Source organism: Diabrotica virgifera, chromosome 9, assembly GCF_917563875.1.
Source record: "Diabrotica virgifera virgifera chromosome 9, PGI_DIABVI_V3a".
NCBI classification, from domain to species: domain Eukaryota; kingdom Metazoa; phylum Arthropoda; class Insecta; order Coleoptera; family Chrysomelidae; genus Diabrotica; species Diabrotica virgifera.
In genome coordinates, this window is record NC_065451.1 from 184,420,369 (window position 1) to 184,441,279 (window position 20,911).

At 32.8% G+C, this 20,911-nt stretch overlaps 2 protein-coding genes across 9 annotated transcripts in view; one reads left to right on the forward strand and one right to left on the reverse strand.

The window, feature by feature from the left end:
- LOC114335610 (guanylate kinase) overlaps positions 1-18,916 on the forward strand; it is a 345,069-nt gene extending 326,153 nt beyond the window's left edge. For 7 of the 8 annotated variants that reach the window (XM_050661128.1, XM_050661133.1, XM_050661134.1 and 4 more), the window contains exons 2-3: positions 10,568-10,864; positions 18,532-18,916. In XM_050661128.1, the coding sequence (XP_050517085.1) occupies positions 10,568-10,864; positions 18,532-18,839 (605 nt within the window). In that variant the 3' untranslated portion in view covers positions 18,840-18,916. Of the gene's footprint in view, positions 1-4,888; positions 5,053-10,567; positions 10,865-18,531 lie in introns of those variants that run through there. The other variant, XM_050661129.1, reaches the window with a different exon arrangement.
- The window catches only part of LOC114337986 (thyroid receptor-interacting protein 11), a 270,838-nt gene that overhangs the window by 132,071 nt on the left and 117,856 nt on the right, over positions 1-20,911 (reverse strand). The window lies entirely within an intron of this gene.

Genomic DNA, 20,911 nt, shown 5'->3' on the forward strand with positions numbered 1-20,911 from the left:
ATATTGGAGGTCCATTACATTAAAAATAAGCGATATATGCTGCAAACAAAATTGATAACTAATGTATTTTAAGAAAAAATGAGAAGTAATTTTAACCCCCCTCTACCAAAATGTAAATGCATCGTTTTCCTTCCACAATACCTTTTATTATAGTGTTATATCTAGGTTCAAAAAGTTGGACGGGTTTAAAATAAATGGTTTTTGAAAAAATAGATCAAATTATAGAGCGCATTTTTAAATTTTCTTAAAAATCTTCCTTTTTCTCCATGTAACTTGAAAATAATAAGAGATACAGCAATGAAAAATAAAAAGAAAATTTTTATCTGAAAAAGCCCTACATTTTTGTGTGGTATATTTTTTTCGTATCTCTTATCTTTTTTGAGTTACATGGAGGAAAAAGAAGATTTTTAAGAAAATTTAAAAATGCGCTATATAATTTGATCTTATTTTTTTTAAAGTCCTTTCATTTTAATCCAGTCCAACTTTTTGAACATAGAAAAACACTACAATAAAAAGTATTGTAGAAGGAAAATGATGTATTTAAATTCTGATCGATGAGGGGCTAAATATACTTCTCATTTCTTATTAAAATACATTAGTCATAAACTTTTCTGCAGAATATCTCGCTTAGTTTGAATTTAATCAACATATAGTATTGCTCATTTTAAAGGCCTTTCAAGAACTACAAAAGTTATTAGTATCATTATACACCTAAAATCGACCGTTTCTCTGTTATTTCAAGTTGAATACACCGATTTGAGCAAGCAGCAAAAAAACAAACTCTTCTTACCTACCATATCCCTCTTTGTATTTTAACTAGAACATTTATGAAGGAACGAATCTCTTTGTTTTTATATAACCTACAGAAATATTTTATATAGTTTTTTTGTTAGATGCATATTTTTAAGTTATTCGCAAAAATCCGTCCGAAAAGATGTCATTTTTCAATGAAAATGGCCAATTTTCAACCACGAATAACTCAAAAAGTATTGAGATTTCAAAATATAATTATAGAACAGTGTTTGCTTAAAATTGGGTTCTCTAGCCTCTTCCGTGGCTATTTTAACCAAAGCATTTTTCACCCCCGAGGAGGGGTGGGAACCACCCCCAAGATAAAAGCGCACATCGGCATAGGGTAGACTTTGTTTCTTGAGCTATTCCCTACTTACTGTGAAAATATCAAGTAAATCGATGTAGTAGGATGGAATTCGGAGCCAAATACCCTCATTGACTGCCCTAATTCCCCTTTACTCAAAAATTGACCTGTTGCTGAACTGTTGCCGTAGTTCCTGATAATGCCTCTGCTTCGTTTTGTTCAGCCACCCTGTATATGACGACCAAGGCTTTTGCGACATTATAAATGTTTTCTATTTTCAAGGTATCTGATCTTAAAAATTAATGCATAATAATATGTTAGGATATATTTGCCAAGTAAATAATAAAAGTAATAATAAATCGAAAAAGATAAACAAAAGTTGTATGTTTGTTTTTTTCTACATGTAATTATCTACAGCGTGAGTTTACGATAATTTGCTGGGGAGAATTTGACGATAATGTTCACATAATCAAGATCTTCAAATTGTCAACAAGGAAATTTATGCAATTCTAAAAACTTTTTAAAAAGGAAATACTGGATGTTTGTTGTTAATTTGAAGTGACAGAAGAGTTTGTCAATAAGAAAACGAAAATTCGTGGCGTAAGGGTAAGCATATGAGTTTTACTGAAATTCCTTCTTATTCTGTAAAGGCATATCTGTCATTTTCAGATTCATGTCTTCTCCTAAAATTAGATCTGTTGTTTCTTCACCTATACACAGACATTTTTTACTCATATTTGTAGTCAGCCTGCTTTCTGGGACTCCTCTTTTAATTCTACGGTCATGTATTATCATCTTTGTCCTGTACCAAGATAATCTGGTCATCTGAAAATTACAACGTAGGTATCTACATTTTATGTTTCTGTTATTGACTGGAATCCCCATCCAGGGCCGCGCCGTCCAGGTGTGTGGCGCACACAGACGCTTCAATTAAGGGTCGCCACTAGAGTTATTTTAGAGAACTTTTAGCCATTTTTTTTAATTGCCTATGTTTTGGGGGCTATTACATGTTTTGCACACAGGTGCTACCACGTGCTGGTGTCCCCCACTGTCCCAATCCCCAACCCGTAAATTTTTTCCTCCAGAGATATAGGTACTCCCACACATGGTCAAATCAAACAGAAGAAAAGACTTGAAGAATTTAGAAAGGTTATTTATTAACATAGAAAATAAAAAAGAAAACGTTTTATTGGAGATTTTAATGGTCGAATTGCAGTACCTAATATCAACGTTCAATATTTTATACGCAAAAAACTTAACTAAAAAGAAAAATCAGCAACAAGAAGAACAGGAAAAACTGTGGGTTCTGTGGATTCGTGTGCAAATCATTTTTTACATTAAAGTCAACATAGGAAGAAGCCTCCACCTAACCTTCATGTAACAAACATAAGGACCAGTAGCAAAACTGCGGGAAGCAATGGAAATACATATAAGCAATATCTTAATAAAAGTCACCAAGGAAATGTACAAAAACACAGCAATAAAACTAAAATGAGAAACAAAGTAACAAACGTATCGTCAGACTAGAGAACACACTAGAAGACGAGGATCAGGCAGAAAAAGAGCTCAGTGCAGAGATCAGCGTTGATCGTTTAATGTACGTTTTTTTTAAGACTTCCGCATTGAGGAACCGCTCTTTAACGTCAAATGTTCTGGCTAGTCATTTGTTAGCAGCTCTAAGAACTCATATTTATGTACAGCTGTAAGAAGAGTCCTACATGAAAGTGGTTCACGTTCTCGTAAGCCAGTAGCATACCCTAAATTAACATCTGATCATCAATAACAGGATGAGATTTACGAATGATCACAAAGACTGGACTGTTTAGCAATAGAGTGTTGTAATGTTTTCTGACGAGTGACGAGACCCGTTTTTACTTATGATTATCTAGACCTAGACGGACGCGAACGTGTATGGAGGAGACCCGGAGGTGATTTTACAAAGTATACCTGCTCTCAGCACAAGTTCCGCCTCCTACGCATATCTCATCCAGAACAACTGTAGACTGTAACTATCCGTACCCGCTCTCAGCTCAGCCTATATAAGATTTGCTCGTACGCTCACGTTAAAATTAGAATTATCACAGCATGATTCAGTCTCTAATATAGTCGAACCCGCCTATTGGAATAGCCTTCGTGCCAAGCAAAAATATTCTTATAACCGGGATATTTTATTATCCGATCATTGGTGGCTAGCCGTAATAAGTGTACCGAATATACGTAATAATAGTACATACTATGTTATAACAATAATATTATAATACAATAGCGTAACGTATTTATTAAAAAACCAAATTCCATTATATTATGTGGATTCATACAGTAATTAATATGAAATGTATGCAATATATAGATTATGTAAATATTTTCGTATTAAAATACATAATATACTTAATAAGAAAATTATTTGTTTAGTCTTGAAAAATAATCGGTAGCTTGTTTTTTTTGTTATAAAAAATACTAGTCTCTTTTGTTGCTCTGAATTATAAAAATTAGAAAAATTTACAATGGTTTGGCCACCCCGAAAACGTTTTATAACTTTACAAGCGATTAGGATGGGCGAACTGTTTCCTAAAATTTTTATAACAGGCAAGTGGGTGGCAATATGTATAGTTTGTAGACAAAGGAATTTATTTTACGACTGAATTTGTCGGTAAACGATTGAATTGGTACTCATAACAACGCAATAAAATATTTATTACCTATCTGACAAACCCAAATAATATATCTAAATAAAACAGCACTACAGGCCTTCGAAGCCCTTGGCGAAAAAAGCCATAATACAAGACATAATTTGAGTTTTTAGGAAATTCGAAATTGTAGGTAAAAATTTATTCATTGACCTGAAATATATTCTAATAAGCGGCACTGTTTTATTAATACGTATTTCAATAAACGGATAAATTTATTAAGGAGTAAATGGAAACGTTTCGGGACCTCGAATTTATATTCCATAAACCGGGATATTCCTATAACCGGTACTCTAATAAGCGGGTTCGACTGTACATACATCTTCATCGTGCAGATTTAAATATTTTCTTAAATACAATTCAGACATTATTTTTCATAGGTATTTAGATGAAACGATGACCACCAACAAACTGACGACCTCGCTCAAGATTACTGCATAATAGTTTGTTAAAAGGTTCAAATGGCACCGTATGTGCTGGAATCGGGTATATTTAATAAGATGTGTTGATAGCGGGTAGAAATTTTTACAGTTCTGGATGACGTATGCCTAGGAGGCGGAGCTTGTGCTGAGAGCGGGTATATTTTGTAAAATCGCGACCCCGCGAACGATATTGCACCTTGCTGTATTTCACCCAGAACGCCGCCGTTTGGTGGCAGAGGTATGGGCGGGTATTTTTCAACGGAGAGTATCTGGACGACAATGTTGTCCTCTACGCCCCTTTCGTTGGGGATACTTTCTTATTTATGCAGGATAATGCGCGTCCACATAATATTGCGCGAATAATCATGGACTACCTAAATACTGTCGGAATTCCCGTTTTGGATTGGCCCGCTTGTATTATTATTTATTAATGAAGGTGAAGGCCAAGATCTCACTGTTTATCAGAATGAACCACTTATATCTACGAATTGCCTACGCCACTTTGAAGCAAAAATATAGTTGCAATGATAGTGCAGCTATGTTTTATCGTTATTTGCCCTTTGTTGACATTGTCAATTAAAAATACTGACTACAATTTCTATTCTATCCATAATTAAAAAAATTAACCGCCACTGATAACGCCAGGCTGCTATCGTGCCCAAACCAGAAAATTATACATAATTGTTAGCATGTTTTTGAAAAAATATTAAAGTTCGTATAAACATTGATAATGAGGTTTAAATACACTTGTGTTGGATCTCAATACAGTATTCTTCATTGTAATTGAGTAGTGTGTATTCATGTTTTCCCACCAAAATGAAGCTGGAAATAACAACATATTCTTTTGGTAAGAGACATAAACAATTACCTAATAAACTGTTATTGTTGGTTTGTGTTTTGACGGAGATTTAGACAAAACATAAATTACACAAGAAAGGGGTAGTAATACGGATTTTGAGAGCTTCAAAAATACGATCTAGAGCATTTTTGAGATATTTTGAAATTGTGTTGTGTTTATTTGTGTTCTTACTCGCACCGTTCTTATTAAATAGCAAAAAAAAACAATGTAAATAGAAACACGTGGCCTAACATGCTGTGTTCACGTGCTTTGGTGAACAATACGCAATAAACATTTTTTTAAAACCTAATACATACTGAGATAGTGGGATATTTTGGGAATACGTTTATAAATTCTTAAAAAATTAAACATGAGGTTAGAAATATGTGTAAAGATAATAATTGCATTCTGGTAGTCTTCTCGTTCTACATATTCTAGTTCTTTTTACATTGCTATTTCCTCAACTGTGAAGGTAGTGTTTCTGCATATAGTGTTAATGTTAATGGATATTTTATATTTTTTGGTTTTCACGAAGGCATTTTTTGATCTATCGGTACAAGTTGTGAGGTATTTTGGTGTTGTTCTAAAATTTGATGTAGAAATATTCTTCTTCTTTAAGTGTTGTCTACCAATTGGAAGTTGGATATAATATGGATATCATCATCACATTTTTATTCTATTTACCGCTGCTCTGCATTCTTTTGTAGCATCATATTTCAAATAATTGTAGTTTATTTAGGTATTGTGTTCTTGCTGCAATGTCCAGCTTTTAAGTCCGTATTGTAGTATCGAAAACACGTACCATCTCAAAGCTCTTATTAATCAGAGCTATTACTCTCCGTTCTAATTTAAGGTCTTTGTTGCAGAGAATTGTTTTTATTTTTACAAACGCATTTCTTGCTATTTTATCTTGGCCCTTATACCCCAGGCTGTGGGTGAAAAAACGTGATATAACTCAGGAATTTTTGAAACCTATCAGGTGTTGTAAAGGACGATGCCAGGAATAATTTCTACTAAAATGTAACCAAAAATATTGTGCGCTTTTTTTATATTGCGATTTTCATTTGTTAAATTTGCAATTTTTAAAGATTTTTAATTTTGCAGCTTAGGATATTGATTTTAGAGAAAAACTTTTTAATAGAAAGTTGTAGTAAATTAAAAAACCTACAATTTGAGCTATGGTAAGTTTAATTTCGTTTATTGGTTATTGCAAAACAGCCTGCGAAAGGTCCAAAATGGCCGTTTTTTACAATTGCATTATTTATTGTACAAATCATTTTTTATATTTTTTAAAGCTTTAAAATGAGGATCTTTCAATTCCAAACATAAAAAAAATTGTAAAGCCAGATTAACGAATTTGTTGCTTAGATATTATAAATTGGTTATCCCAAGAGGTCAAATGTCGAAGGTTATAACTTTTTGAAAAAAAAAAATCGTAGAGTTGGTAAAACATCCAATCTCCTTCTAAAGAGTTATATTTTCATATTCTGATGTAAATAAATGCGTAAAGCATTTTAAACCTCTAATTTTTGGGTTTGAAAATAAGGGGGCAAATTTCGTTATAAACATTTAGAGCTGAAGCGGCCCTGTACCTATGAGTTTTTAACTTACAGATTATTGTTGCTGAAGACGAAACGAATATGTTAGAAACTCATAGGATGTACAGGGCCGCTTCAGCTCTAAATGTTTATAACGAAATTTGCCCCCTTATTTTCAAACCCAAAAATTATCCCGGCTTCAGTTGGTCGTAGAAATTTTTTATTTTTTTATAAATCTTCGTTTCGTCTTCAGCAACAATAATCTGTAAGTTAAAAACTCATAGGATGTACAGGGCCGCTTCAGCTCTAAACGTTTATAACGAAATTTGCCCCCTTATTTTCAAACCCAAAAATTAGAGGTTTAAAAATGTTTTACGCATTTATTTACATCAGTATATGAAAATATAACTCTTTAGAAGGAGATTGGATGTTTCACCAATTCTCTACGATTTTTTTTCAAAAAGTTATAGCCTTCGACATTTGACCTCTTGGGATAAACAATTTATAATATCTAAGCAACAAATTCGTTAATCTGGCTTTACAACTTTTTTTATGTTTGGAATTGAAAGATCTTCATTTTAAAGCTTTAATAAATATAAAAAAAAAATGATTTGTACAATAAATAATGTAATTGTAAAAAACGGCCATTTTGGACCTTTCGCAGGCTGTTTTGCAATAACCAATAAACGAAATTAGACTTACCATAGCTCAAATTGTAGGTTTTTTAATTTACTACAACTTTCTATTAAAAAGTTTTTCCCTAAAATCAACATCCTAAGCTGCAAAATTAAAAATCTTTAAAAATTGCAAATTTAACAAATGAAAATCGCAATATAAAAAAAGCGCACAATATTTTTGGTTACATTTTAGTAGAAGTTATTCCTGGCATCGTCCTTTACAACACCTGATAGGTTTCAAAAATTCCTGAATTATATCCTGAAATCGACCTATTTTTCACCCACAGCCTGGAGTATTATTTGTTGTTTTTATTTTCTGAAATCTAGCCTCCCAGGTATATCAATCCTTTCGTCTTCATCTACATATTATCTTATGATATTAATAGATCTTCCGTTAATTATTATTCCTTCACTTTTACATAGTAATGCTTCTTCAACGGATTCACTATACAGGGTGAGTGGGGAGGAACGCCAAACGTTAAGACTGTATAATATACGTAAAAATAATCAAAAATAACTCATGTGTTGTCATTCGATTTTTATTTGTTTCCGAGATACGGGGTGTTAAAATTTTTATTACAAACTGACTGATTTATTTATTGCTCTAAAACCAGTTGAGGTGTGCAAATGAAATTTGGTGGGTTTTAAGACATAGTTATTGTGCATGTCTTGACACACAATAACATTCACCATTGGCGCGCGTACGGGTAATAGTCTATTTTTTTAAAGATAAAAATGGTACGCACTGAAATATTTCAAATTAAAAATATTTCCTGAATTCCTCGTTCAATTTGTGACAAAAAATCTATCTTCCCTTTTTTTCATGCGATGCTTAGTTTTCATGCAAAAAATAAAACATCTTAAAAACATCTTAACGCTTACACAAAGTTTTCAACGAAGTTTCTATATGAATAATGAATGTGTAGAAACTTATTTCGAATACTTTGTACGCGTTAAGATATTTTATTTTTTGCATCAAAACGAAGCGTCGTATGGGCAAACATGAAGATAGATGGTTTGTCAGAAATTGAACAGGAAATTCAAAAATAATTTTTAATTTGAAATATCTCAGTGGCGTACTATTTTTTTTCTTTAAAAAATTTCAGACCTTTATCCGTACGCGCGCCAATGGTGAATATAAAATTCTTAATTGTGTGTCAAAATATGCTCAATAACTATGTCTTAAAACCCACCAAATTTCATTTACATACCTTAACCGGTTTTAGAGCAATAGATAAATCGTCAGTTTGTAAGAAAAATTTTAACACCCCATAACTCGGAAACAAATGAAAATCGAATAAAAACATATGAGTTATTTTTGACTATTTTTACGTATATTATACAGCCTTAAAGTTTGGCGCGTTCCTCCCCACTCACCCTGTATGTAGTAATGCAGACATAACACATCTTTGCCTAATTCCTCTCCTGATTTCAGTTTCTGAACTGGGTTCGTTATCTATTACAATTTGATTCCAGTAAATCATGCTTTGTATATCCTCAGTGAGCTAACATTATGTTGTCAGGAAAATTGGGGAAATTATTATTATAACTGTCACTCAACAAGGTTACTATTAAACATTAACAATAACTGACATTCGTCTGAAAATTCCATAGGCCTGATAAATAAATTTTTTGTGACAAAAATGTATAAGTTAATCTATTTGAAAACTGCAAGAGGTAGGTATAGGGAACACTAATACAGATCGATAGTGAGATATCTAAAATAATGAATCACATACTCATTGAAAAAACAAAATTAGGCGAAAATTTAGGATCCCGGTTTATGCCAATTTTGACAGCACCCTGTATAATGAACAAGGCATCTTTACATTATAAACCAGCGGTTCTCAATCTGTGGTACATGTGGTACATTTCATTACATTTCATTATTTGCGGTGGTACAGAAAATACAAAAACAGCCAAAATCAGCACCACTGTTATAGTTAATTAGATTACCTATTACCTAGCTAGATGGGTATTTCAGGTAGGTGGTACCAAAAATAATAAAAAAGTACCTATTTTGTGGTACATGACTCAAATAGATTGAGAATCACTGCTATAAACGATAAAGCTGTATATGGTTAATAAGTTAGTAAGGAATTTAAAATTTTATTCAAATTACATTAGAGGATACTGAACTTTGTACAAGGTGTTTGGTAACGAATGGGCCATAGCTTAACCTTAGATTCCTGAGGTTAACATATGTCGATTTAAGCTAACTTACCTTAGTACGAAAGCTGATAATACCCGAAATACAGGGTGTCAAAGTTAAATTTTCGTATTAAGTAAGTTAGCTTAAATCAACCTATTTTAATCTCAGGTAACTAAGGTTATGCTATGGCCCATTCGTTACCAAACACCCTGTACACATTATGAACTACACTTTATATATATATATATATATATATATATATATATATACATGAAGAAGTATTAATAAAAAAATGTTCAGAATACTGTGAATATTTCTAAAATTGAAAAATATACAGGGTGTCTCATAAAAAAAACGAAGTTATAAGCAACAAAGATGAAAATATTTTTTTCATTAAACCAGTGATTCTCAACCTGTGGGGCGCGTCCCCTAGGGGGGCGTGAGTATATAAAAAAAAACACCAACATTGACTAATTTACTAAAAGCAAAGCAAAACAAAATTCTGACAAAATAAAATACCCATGAACACTGACAAGGAGCTATAAATAAAGAGCATTGAGTACTAAATTAATACTAATTAATATTATATTACTATATTAATACTAATTATCAACGAATTTAATGTAATTTAGTGACTTCCTTGGGCTTGTTCTGCAGAGAAAAGTTGACCGAAACAGGGTGTAACTAGAACATAATATGTACACATCCACAATAAATTTAACAGTTACAGAAGGACTGACTGAACTGACTCGACTAAGACAAAGACTGGTTGGTCAGAGTCAGAACTGAGAAGATGGAGATGCAGGCAGACGATCGAGAATGTTCAAAACAACTCGCAACTTCCCGCGAAAAGAGACAATCTGTTCCGAATCGGTGTTGAATTTTTTGTCAAAATGCTTAAGGTACATTGTTATTGCATATGATATATATTGCTATTGTACGAGGGGGGGGGGCGGTGAAAATAATTATGGAAAATTGGGTCGCAAATGGTAAAAGGATAAGAAACGCTGCATTAAACAGTTCACTCTTCAAAATACATACCTCCATTCCAATTTTCATGATTCAGTTACCTTTAGTTCTCGAGATATGTGTAATTAGCCGTTTATCTGTCGCACCCTGTATAAATCAATGTATTGATACAATGTTTCCTTTTCTAGCATTCTCAAGGATGACGACAGTTATCCGGCCACTGCTAGTATGCGGCCCTTCTGGCGTCGGAAAGAGCACACTTGTCAAGAGAATCCTGGAGGAATTCCCAGACAGATTTGGATTCTCCGTTAGCCACACGACGCGAAAACCCAGACCGGGCGAACAAGATGGCGTCCACTATCATTTCACCGATGTGGAAGTCATGAAGGAAGCCATTGCCGAAGGCAAGTTCCTAGAAAATGCAGTATTCAGCGAAAATATGTACGGCACCAGTAAGAAGGCAGTACAGGATATCGCCAACCAAGGTAAGAAATTGATCAAATTAAAACGTCATCATTACCATCTGTGACCACTGACAGCACACACGAGGAGTTGTGACACGCACAACTCCTCAAAAAACCAACCTTTTATATCTAAAATAGTACAGTGGAACCTCGATAACTCGGATTAATCGGGACCGCGGCCGTATGGTAATATGGTAATAATTAATAAAATACAGTTAGTGGAGTCAATGAAGGTTTTCACCTCCGATTTCGTTGAACCTCCATCGATTTTCATGAAAATTGGTAAGTATGTAGAGGATACCTCAAGAAACAAAGTTGACATGGTGCCAACTTGCCCTTTTATCCTGGGGGGGATGCCACCCCTTCTCGGGGGTGGAAATTATTTTATTAAAAATAATACCACTAATCGATAGAGGAACAAATTATAAGTAAAATTTGTTATATAAAGTTATTTCAATAAATCAATAGTTTTTGAGTTATTAATGATCAAAAGTTTTGATTTTTCCTGAAAAAATCCATGTTTTAAAGCAGTTTTTCATAAATAACTCAAAAACCATAAGTTTCTTCAAAAAAGTTGTTATTACCAAAATCGAAGATAATATAAAAATAAATAAGCTCCTTATTCGAAAAATCCTTTATTATATATACAAAGTGAGTTATATGCAATTGAATGTATATTTTTTTTTTCCGCGAGTACTCAAATCTTAGTATTCAAGCTTAAATAACAGGAAAAGGATGCACTTTGTTAATATAGATGTTAAACATTTTAATAAAGTACTTAAAGTTAACTATCAAAAAGCTATATAAGAAGTCGATAGCATCAAAATTAAGCAAGTTATGATGGAAATAAGAGGACCCTTTCAGATTTTTTAGGGAAGAATGAAAAATGAAACATACGTCATTTCCACAAAAATTAAAATTTATAGTAACCCATTTAAAACTTTATTTATTTTAACATGAGTAATAACTTCAACAATTTTGACCGGTTTAGAATGCATATTTTTGAAAAAAAATACGATTAAAAAAAAATTAGAATTTTTCAAATTTTCGTGAATTTCATTTTCTTTTGATAATAACTCCAAAAATACTCGATATACTTAAAAAATGGTAGAGAACAAAATTTTAGTTTTAACTTTATTTAAGGTTTTTCTTTTTTTAATATTTTTTTACGACAAAAAATAACCGAGATAGAAACATTTAAAACCTAAATTTTACTGCGAGAACCATGTAACCGGGGCCCTTTCACCTTGTATTTAAAAAAAAATAAAGGATTTAGAATATTATGTTTAATACAGTGTTATAGAACTTTTACTTAGCTTTGTAATGGTTTTTGGATAAATCTCATATTTCAAAATTTAACGGAGTTATTTTAAAAAAACCAATAACATTTTCTTTGAAAAAATTTTATAGCGGAGATTTTGTATGTATACAGGTTGTGGGAAGTCCAATTAGTCGTTTGTTATAGGGGATACCAAAAAAAGTTTATTTAGGTGAGATTGGGGCATAGATAATATCAGAATTTAAATACATTTCCAAATATACAGGGCCACCCATATTGACAGGGTGAAACAAAATTATCTTTTGTTTAATGGAACACCCTGTAAATTTTTACATTTTTGGATTCTCCTCTATGTTTTTTTTCTTAAAATATCAGGTTTTGTGATGTTATAAGAAGTAGTTTAAAAGATAATTACGTTTTTATTTTCAAATTTCATAGCAATATTCACCCCCTGTATAATTGTAGTGATTTGACATCAAAAAATCAATTTATGTTCAAGTGATTTTTAATATAATCTATTATTGTTAAAAATTATTAATCTAGCAAAACGTTTAATTTTAGCTAATAAAGGGTTGGTCGAAACTGAATGAGTGTTTTCTCAAAGTTTGAGAGTATGAGTTTTCTCAAACGGAGCAGCCTGTAATGCCTGTAATGGGCATTGTAATGAAATGCTATTGTATGGCACTTTATTATTTCCCACCCTGTCAGTGAGAACTGAATTTATTTTTGAAATCCCTAACTTTATGTCTTTAATTATTTTAAATATTGTAAACGATTAAAAAACAATCAAATTAAATTGAAATGAATAACCAGTGTATATCTTCCACATTTACTTCATATTTAACGTAGCCTGTACCATAACATTGCACAGAGTATTATCCCTGTATAGCAACGATATACCATGAATGTGAATTCATACTTGAGAAATGTCCTATATCCAGTCTTACAAAAAAAAGGGATTCCTCAAACATAATATATATGCAGACAAAATCAGCCAAATTGATTTGCGATAACTAATTAAAGGCCCTACCAAGTTGGTTTTGTTGAATATAGCATGGAAGCACGACGATACTTTAGTGATAAGCGTATTTTTCGTAGTAGCTATAGTATGTTGTTTTAAAAAAATGTAAATCAAACAAAAATTCTGTTTTTCTTGTAGTTGTTTTTTCGTATAGATATTGTTTTATATTGTAGTAAATTGAATTTAGTTTTAGTATGTTCCGTTTGTTTGTGGAATTATATTTAATTTGATTTACTTTAATTACTAAAATAAATAAATTTTCAATTATATTTTATGTATTTGTGGAAAGGAAACCTAGCATTAGCGGCCACATTTCTATAACGGCCAATTGTTTTCTATTTTTAGTCGCCGTTATTGTCAGGTTTTACTGTACCAATAATATCAAATATTATTTAAATAAAAAATTTATAAACTTGATAAAAGAAAGTTTGCTTATAATTTACTCCTCTATCTAATTATGGGGTTATTTTTAATAAAATAGTGTTCACCCATGAGAAGGGGTAACATCCACCCCCAGGATAAAAGCGCAAGTTGGTACTACATCATTTTTGTTTCTTGAGGTATCCTCTAACTACTTACCAATTTTCATGAAAATTGATGGAGGTTCAACGAAATCAGGGGTGAAAACCTTCAGTGACTGCCTTTTTGGAAATATAAAAGATTAATTTTTTTCGTGATTGTCGATTTGCTAATTTTCTGATTTTTGGTTGCTATAAGGTTTAAAAAATTAATAAAAATTATAAATCATGCACATAAATGTAAAAAAATATTTATTTTACTTAATTAAACGAGATTGCTTGAGCCAGAATGCTGAAATCTGCATTTTTATGATTAAAAAAAAAGGTGTATTTCACCCCTAAAATGCAGAAAGCGCAACTTGGTGCCATATCCCTTTTGTTTTTTGAAGTATCCTCTAACTAATCAACAATTTTCATGAAAATCGATGAAGGTTCAAAGAAATAGTGGGTGAAAACATTCAGTGACTACACTTTCAGAAATATAGAAGAATGAGATTTTCGTGATTTTCGACTTGTTAATTTTCGGATTTTTGGTTGCTATAAGGTTTGAAAAATTAAAGAAAAATGTAATTCATGCACATAAATATAAAGAAAATATTTATTTTTCTTAATTAAACGAGATTACTTGCGCCATAATGCGGAAATCTGCATTTTTTACAATTTAAAAAGTAGGGGTGTATTACACCCCTAAAATGCAAAAGCGCAAGTTGATGCTATATATCTTTTATTGCTTGAGGTATCCTCTAACTACTTACCAATTTTCATGAAAATCGATGAAGGTTCAACAACATAATAAGTGAAAACTTACAGTGACTGCACTTTCACAAATCTAAAAAATAATTTTTAAAAAAGGGGTGTATTTCACCCCTAAAATGCAAAAAGCGCAAGTTGGCACTATGTCACCTTTGTTCCTTGAGGTATCCTTTAACCACTCACCAATTTTTATGAAAATCGATGGAGGTTCAACGAAATCTGAGGTAATAACTCATATCCACCTTCATTGACTCCACTAAGTATAACTCCGTTAGAATTGAAATAACATGAAATATACATAAATATGCACAGTATCCCCATCTGAGTATAACTTTTGAAAGTTTAAGCAGGACTTTCAAGATTTTCTTCGCATATATATCTAGTTCTGCTGTGAAGTATTCTTAAGACAATCTGTTTTCAATCATCCCGGTGCTGTATATTGCATTAGAAAGATTTCCTTCTCCTCCATATTGCTTCAGACATACTGCAGGTATAAGAGATCAAGAACAAAGAGCAAATAAACTAGTAGGATGCTTTAAGAACACTATTATGTTGTAACCGACACATTAACTGTGAGATGAAATCAATAATCTATGCAAACAGTACCAAGACCAATAATGACGTACGCATCAGAAACAAGATCCGACATAGCTATAACACAGATAATGCTAGAAACATCAGAAAGCTAAAACGAGATGCTCAGAAAAATCACAGGAAACACGCTGAGAGATCGAATAACGATTGACGACATCAGAGCAACATGACGAAGAAGAAGAATTAGAAGAAGTATCGGCCGACCGCGCAAGAGATTCGTGATAATGTTCCATAAAGGCAACCAACCGTCAACGAACAAGCAAAATTGCTTATATAAAGGAAGAGGAGAAAGAAAGTAGTCTTGATTAGCTATATCTTCTATTTCTGAAGAAGCACACTTCTCGTATTACTTGATATATATCTTATCTTCCCGTTTTAACCAGCTTCCTGATTCCAGTAATAAAGGTCATCAAAAAGTCTACAAAGATTAGTAATTTGTAATAATGTATGGGTTTATTTCTATGAATCATTTTCGTAAACAAGTGTTAAGTTATTTATAGTTTCCAAAAATAACCACATGAGTATGTTTTTTTAACAATAGTTGGAAAACATATTTTTGTTAAAGCAATAAAAGTGTTATCTTGACATATAAAACTAGTATCATTCTTTCAAATTGTGAATGAAAACAAAGCAAATAGTTGTAACAAATTGCTTTTCTGATATTTGGATCCTGAGAAAGAGCTGAGGGAGACCTAAGTCCAGCCGTGGACGCGTACGGGTTTATCCTGATGATCTTGTATCATTTAAGACTTCCGATGGTTACTTTCAGATACATACAGACATAATCCTTCCTCTCCGACCGTTAGGTGTCGAAGAAGGTTTTCTCCATTATTTTCTGTTCTTCGCCATTAAATTTGTGTTGCTTCTTACCAAGATTTGCCATTATTTTGTAATATTTTTGCTCTGACGCTATTCCACTCTTTTATTGGTCTACCTCTTCTACTTTTCCCTATTGGTTTGGCTTGACACACTCTTTTACTTGCCTTGAGAAGAAAATAATAAAATACTAGTTCACGAAAAGGATGTCAAAAAGAGATGGAGAAAGTACTTTGACATCTTATTAAATGAAGAATTTGACAGACAGCCTGTAGAGTCAACGGAGACAGTAGCAGCAATGGTCACCAAAATAACAAACGAGGAAGTGGCTCAAGCGCTTCAAAAAATAAAGAAAGGCTCTGTGCTTAGTCCGTATTTATTCTCATTAGTTTTGGACCAGATAACAGCGAAACTACAGGGTACATTCCATGGTGCTTAATGTATGCTGATGATGTCGTGTTAGTAGGAAATAGTGAAAGAGACTTAGAACAAAAACCGGAACAGTGGAGACCAGCCCTCGAGGAAAAAGGTTTAAAACTTAGTACGACAAAGACAGAGTATTTTAAATGTTCATTTAAAGATGGAGTTAATACAAATAAAATGGTATCTTTGGATGGTGAACTGATTGTAAAAAGCAATAGTTTTAAGTACCTGGGATCGGTATTACAGAGTAATGGAGAAATAGATGGAGATGCATGCAGTAGAATTAGGGCTGGATGAAGGAAGTGGAAAGAAGCGAGTGGTGTGCTGTGTGACAGGAAAATTCCAATGAAGTTGAAGGGAAAATTCTATAAAACAGCCATACGGCCGGCTATGATGTACGGAACTGAATGTTGGGCAGTGAAAAAGAAAGCGGAACAACGAATGCATGTGGCGGAAATGAGAATGCTTAGATGGATGAGTGGAGTGACAAAAAAGGATAAAATTAAAAATGAGTATAATAGGGGAAGTCTAGGTGTGGCACCAATTGATGCCAAAATGGGAGAGCATAGGTTGAGATGGTTTGGTCATGTTCAACGTCGAGACGTTAATCACCCAATACGAAGAATTGCTGAAGTACAGATTTCTGGAAGGAGTAGGAGAGGAAGACCAAAGAAGACGTGGGGGGAGACGATTAGGCAGGACGTGTTGGTAAAGGGGATTATTATTGATATGACCCAAGATAGAATTGTGTGTAGAAATGCAATTAGGGAAGCCGACCCCGCATAGGGATAAGGCAAAGACAATGATGATGACTCTTTTACTTGACTATTACTGTCCATTAGTGTTATATGACCGAACCATGCTATTTTTTTTCTCCTTTATTATGTCAAGTAACGATTTAATTTTAAGTCTGTTTCTTTCTTCAGTGTTGAGTCTGTCTGTCCTTATTGTCCCTATCGCTCTTCTAAGGTATTTCATCTCTGCTGCTTGAATCCTGCTATGATGTCTTATGTTTAAAATCAAGTTTTTATTCTCCGTATGTCAACCTTGGCCTATATATTGTTTCATATATCATCATCTTCGTTTTCCTTGTTGATAAGGATCTTTCTTTGTTGATAAGAAATTCTCTATTTAGCGCCTGGAATAGTTTTCCTGTACTCCCTAATCTGTTGTTAAGATTGTCCTCGATTTCTTACTGTTCCCAGGTATTTTTATATGTTTGCTTGCTTTATTTTTGCTTGGTTCCTTGTTATTTTCATTATCTGTGTCCTCTCTTTATCTATATTTAGATTGTTTTTTTTTGCTTCTGAGTTCCATTTTTCTACATTGTGCTTCAATTTTCCTACTGTTTCGGCGAATAATACTGCGTCATCTGCAAATACGCATATATCTCTGCATTTATCATTTGAATTCTATTCCATCCTATACTATCTCATCTATTCATTCATTCATTCATTCATTAAGCATTACAATCCCTAGGGATTATATCTAACGCCATGGCGTTTAAAATCCTATTCTTGGGTGAGGTGGATTGTGGATTACTCCTCTGTCATTTATAGCTTGCTGTGTGTCTTTGCTGTTCTCGTGACTCTTTTCTACTTCTTCCTGTCCTTGCACTGAACTTTCTCCAGTCTTTCACATTCATTGCATTTATGTCTTCTTCTACAGCATCCAGCCATCTTCTTCTGGATCTTCGTCTACACCTGGGCCATAGTGGTGTCCAGTGAGTTATCCTTCTCAACACATCTGATTGTGGGCGTCTCTGTATATGTCCTATCCATTCTACGCGAAACGATTTTATGTATCTGACTATATTTTCTCTCTTTAATTCTTCTTCAATTTCGGCATTTGTTTTCATTCGTATTTCTCCCTCTCTTATTACATTGTGGCCCAGTATTTTTCTAATTATTTTTCTTTCAAATTTCAGAAGGCTATCTTCCTATTTCTTGTTAATCGTTGTTGTTTCCATCCCATATGGAACAACAGGATCTCTCATGTATTATATTTATAAAAAGTACTGAGCTTAAGCTATCTCCTTGTCTAACTTCTTGCGTTATTTCAAATTTCAAATGGTTGTGATTGCATATTTTGTGGTCTTATACAGGAGTTAGGTCTATCTCCTGTAAAGCTTCTGTTTCCGCAGTGTTTTCCTCTGATCCACCATTACGTAATGGAAAAATAAATGCATAATCTCTAGAATCAAGAATTTTAACTACTGTATGAGTGATTTGGTCATTCTTAAACAGGAGTAATACAGTTTGTAATATTTCTGTCTTTATTCCAGGTAAAGTATGTATATTGGACATCGATGTCCAAGGCGTAAAGCAAGTCAAGACCACCGACCTTAACCCATGGAGTATTTTCGTCAGGCCTCCCACGTTGGACGTCCTTAAGGAGAGACTGTTACAAAGGAAAACAGAGACAGAACAGAGCTTGCAGAAGAGACTGAGCTTCGCCGAGGGTGAGATGGAGTACGGATCTAATCCCGGTAACTTCGATCTCGTCATCGTCAACGACGACTTCGAAGCTGCTTACAAAGAGTTCAGAGATTTTATCGTTAACAATGTATTAGTATTCAAAGGCAATATGTAAACGCTTGTATTAATCAGTATCATTCCTTTTTTTATATATAATAATTATTATTAAATGTTTTGGTTACGCTGCTAAAATCTTGTTTTCTTAATACGTATATCAGAATAAGAACGCGTTTAACAATCAGTAACCGATATGGTCATATGGATACGTGTGGATTCCAGGTCATTGGAGATAGGTAAGTTCTAAGCTGGAATATAATAGGCTAGTGAGGGAATGTCAAGAGGAATTCTACAAACTAGCGTAAGAGTACAAACCGTTTGTAGCGTTCTACAAACTGGATTGGGTTCATGGCAATGAAAGGGCTGGCCAAAAGAGCCTGCGCTAAAAACTACTTAGGTCCAGATCTAGCTGTTTGAGTACCAAAAAGCATTATCTGCCACCGGAAAAAAAGCATGGATCGGAATACCACTGGGAAAATATACCCGGTCAGGCATACGAAAAAAGTAAGCAAAAGGGCCGGATCCGGCCCGCGGTCCGGCTTTTGCCCACCCCTGAATTAGAGGAATTCACTTTAAGGGAACATACATATCCCTGCTCGAAAAAAGGGGCATTAGAGTCCTACGACAGATACCAGCCAACTTAGAGCCAAAGTTTTTTTAAAGAATTTTTTAATACTTACCCTTATTAATAAAAAAAATTGTAATAATTTTAATAAATTTTACTGTTTTAATAAATTTACCATTAGAACAGGGTTCTTTTATGCAAAAAAATATTGTATGTATTCTAATATTTCAGGTTGTTTCTCTTTCATTCACACGATCGATTTCATATTTGTACTTGCTTAGCAAACGCCATTCATTACCAACTCCGTCTGACCATTGCATATAGAATATAGCCAGTGTTGCCAATCGCATTTCTCTAGATTATCCGATGATCGCTAGAAAAATATCCGATTTGTCACGAAAAGGTACGCTAGGTTAAAAATTTTTCTTTTATTAAAATCAATGTTGCCAATGTTATTCTTTTAGTCCCCTTAACAACCATCAAATAACAAAATCCGTTGTTCGTACGCCAATCAGTTGATTGTAATCAATTATCATTACGATAATTAACATAATTGATTGTTTAATTAATTATTAATTATCAATTAACGTAACAATTATTAACATAATTGATTAATTAATCAATTAATCTCATAATTGTAATCAATTATGTTTTCAGCAACCCAATCAAAGTTGACATTGACAGTAATTATATATTTGATAATGATCAGTTGATTCCATTTCTGATTAGCGTTCGAACAACCGGCCCTTTAATCTACTGGATCACAGTTTAAAAATTTTCGTTTATAGATGAAGATCTCGTATCCTAGCTGGTTATTACCTAATTCATGTATGCAAATACTATTTACTTACTATTATTATATTATTCGTATTTTGTATTATCGTAAGTGTTAAATTAAAATAAATAAATAAATCTAAATATTTCATTATTTGGATCGTTATATTAATTTATTATAATTATTTAAGTAAAAAAAAACACTTTTAAATATTATTTTATTAAAACCTAATAACTACCTAAAAGTAGGTACTGGAAAAATAAATAATAAATAAATCAATACAAAATAAACTACAGCCACATTAATTGCATAGGCGCAAAATTTCTGGGCAATGCTTTTAAAATGCACTATTTTTTTCGAGTCCTGAGAAAGCTAATAAGTATTATTTAAAAATTTAAACGCAGAATGAAATATTACATTATTACCGAGGGCCGAAAGTCCCTGAAGACTTCTATAATTTTTATTCAAATATGTTACAGGGGTAAAAGGAAAAGAGAATATTGAGTGTGATTTTTAATTTCAAATATCTCATTCAAAAGAAACATTTTGTTTATTCTAAGGGACTTTCAGCCCTCGGTAATAATGTAATATTTTATTCAGCGTTCAAATTTTTAAAAAATATTTATTAGTTTTCTCAGGATTCGAAAAAAATGAATACGTTTAAAGAATTGGTCCGAAATTTTGCGTCTACGCTCTTTTAACAACAAAGAATAATTATTACAACTAAAACAATAGAAATGTATTTGACAGTCTTGTAGTTATTAAGGTATCAAAGTTATTATCCATAATA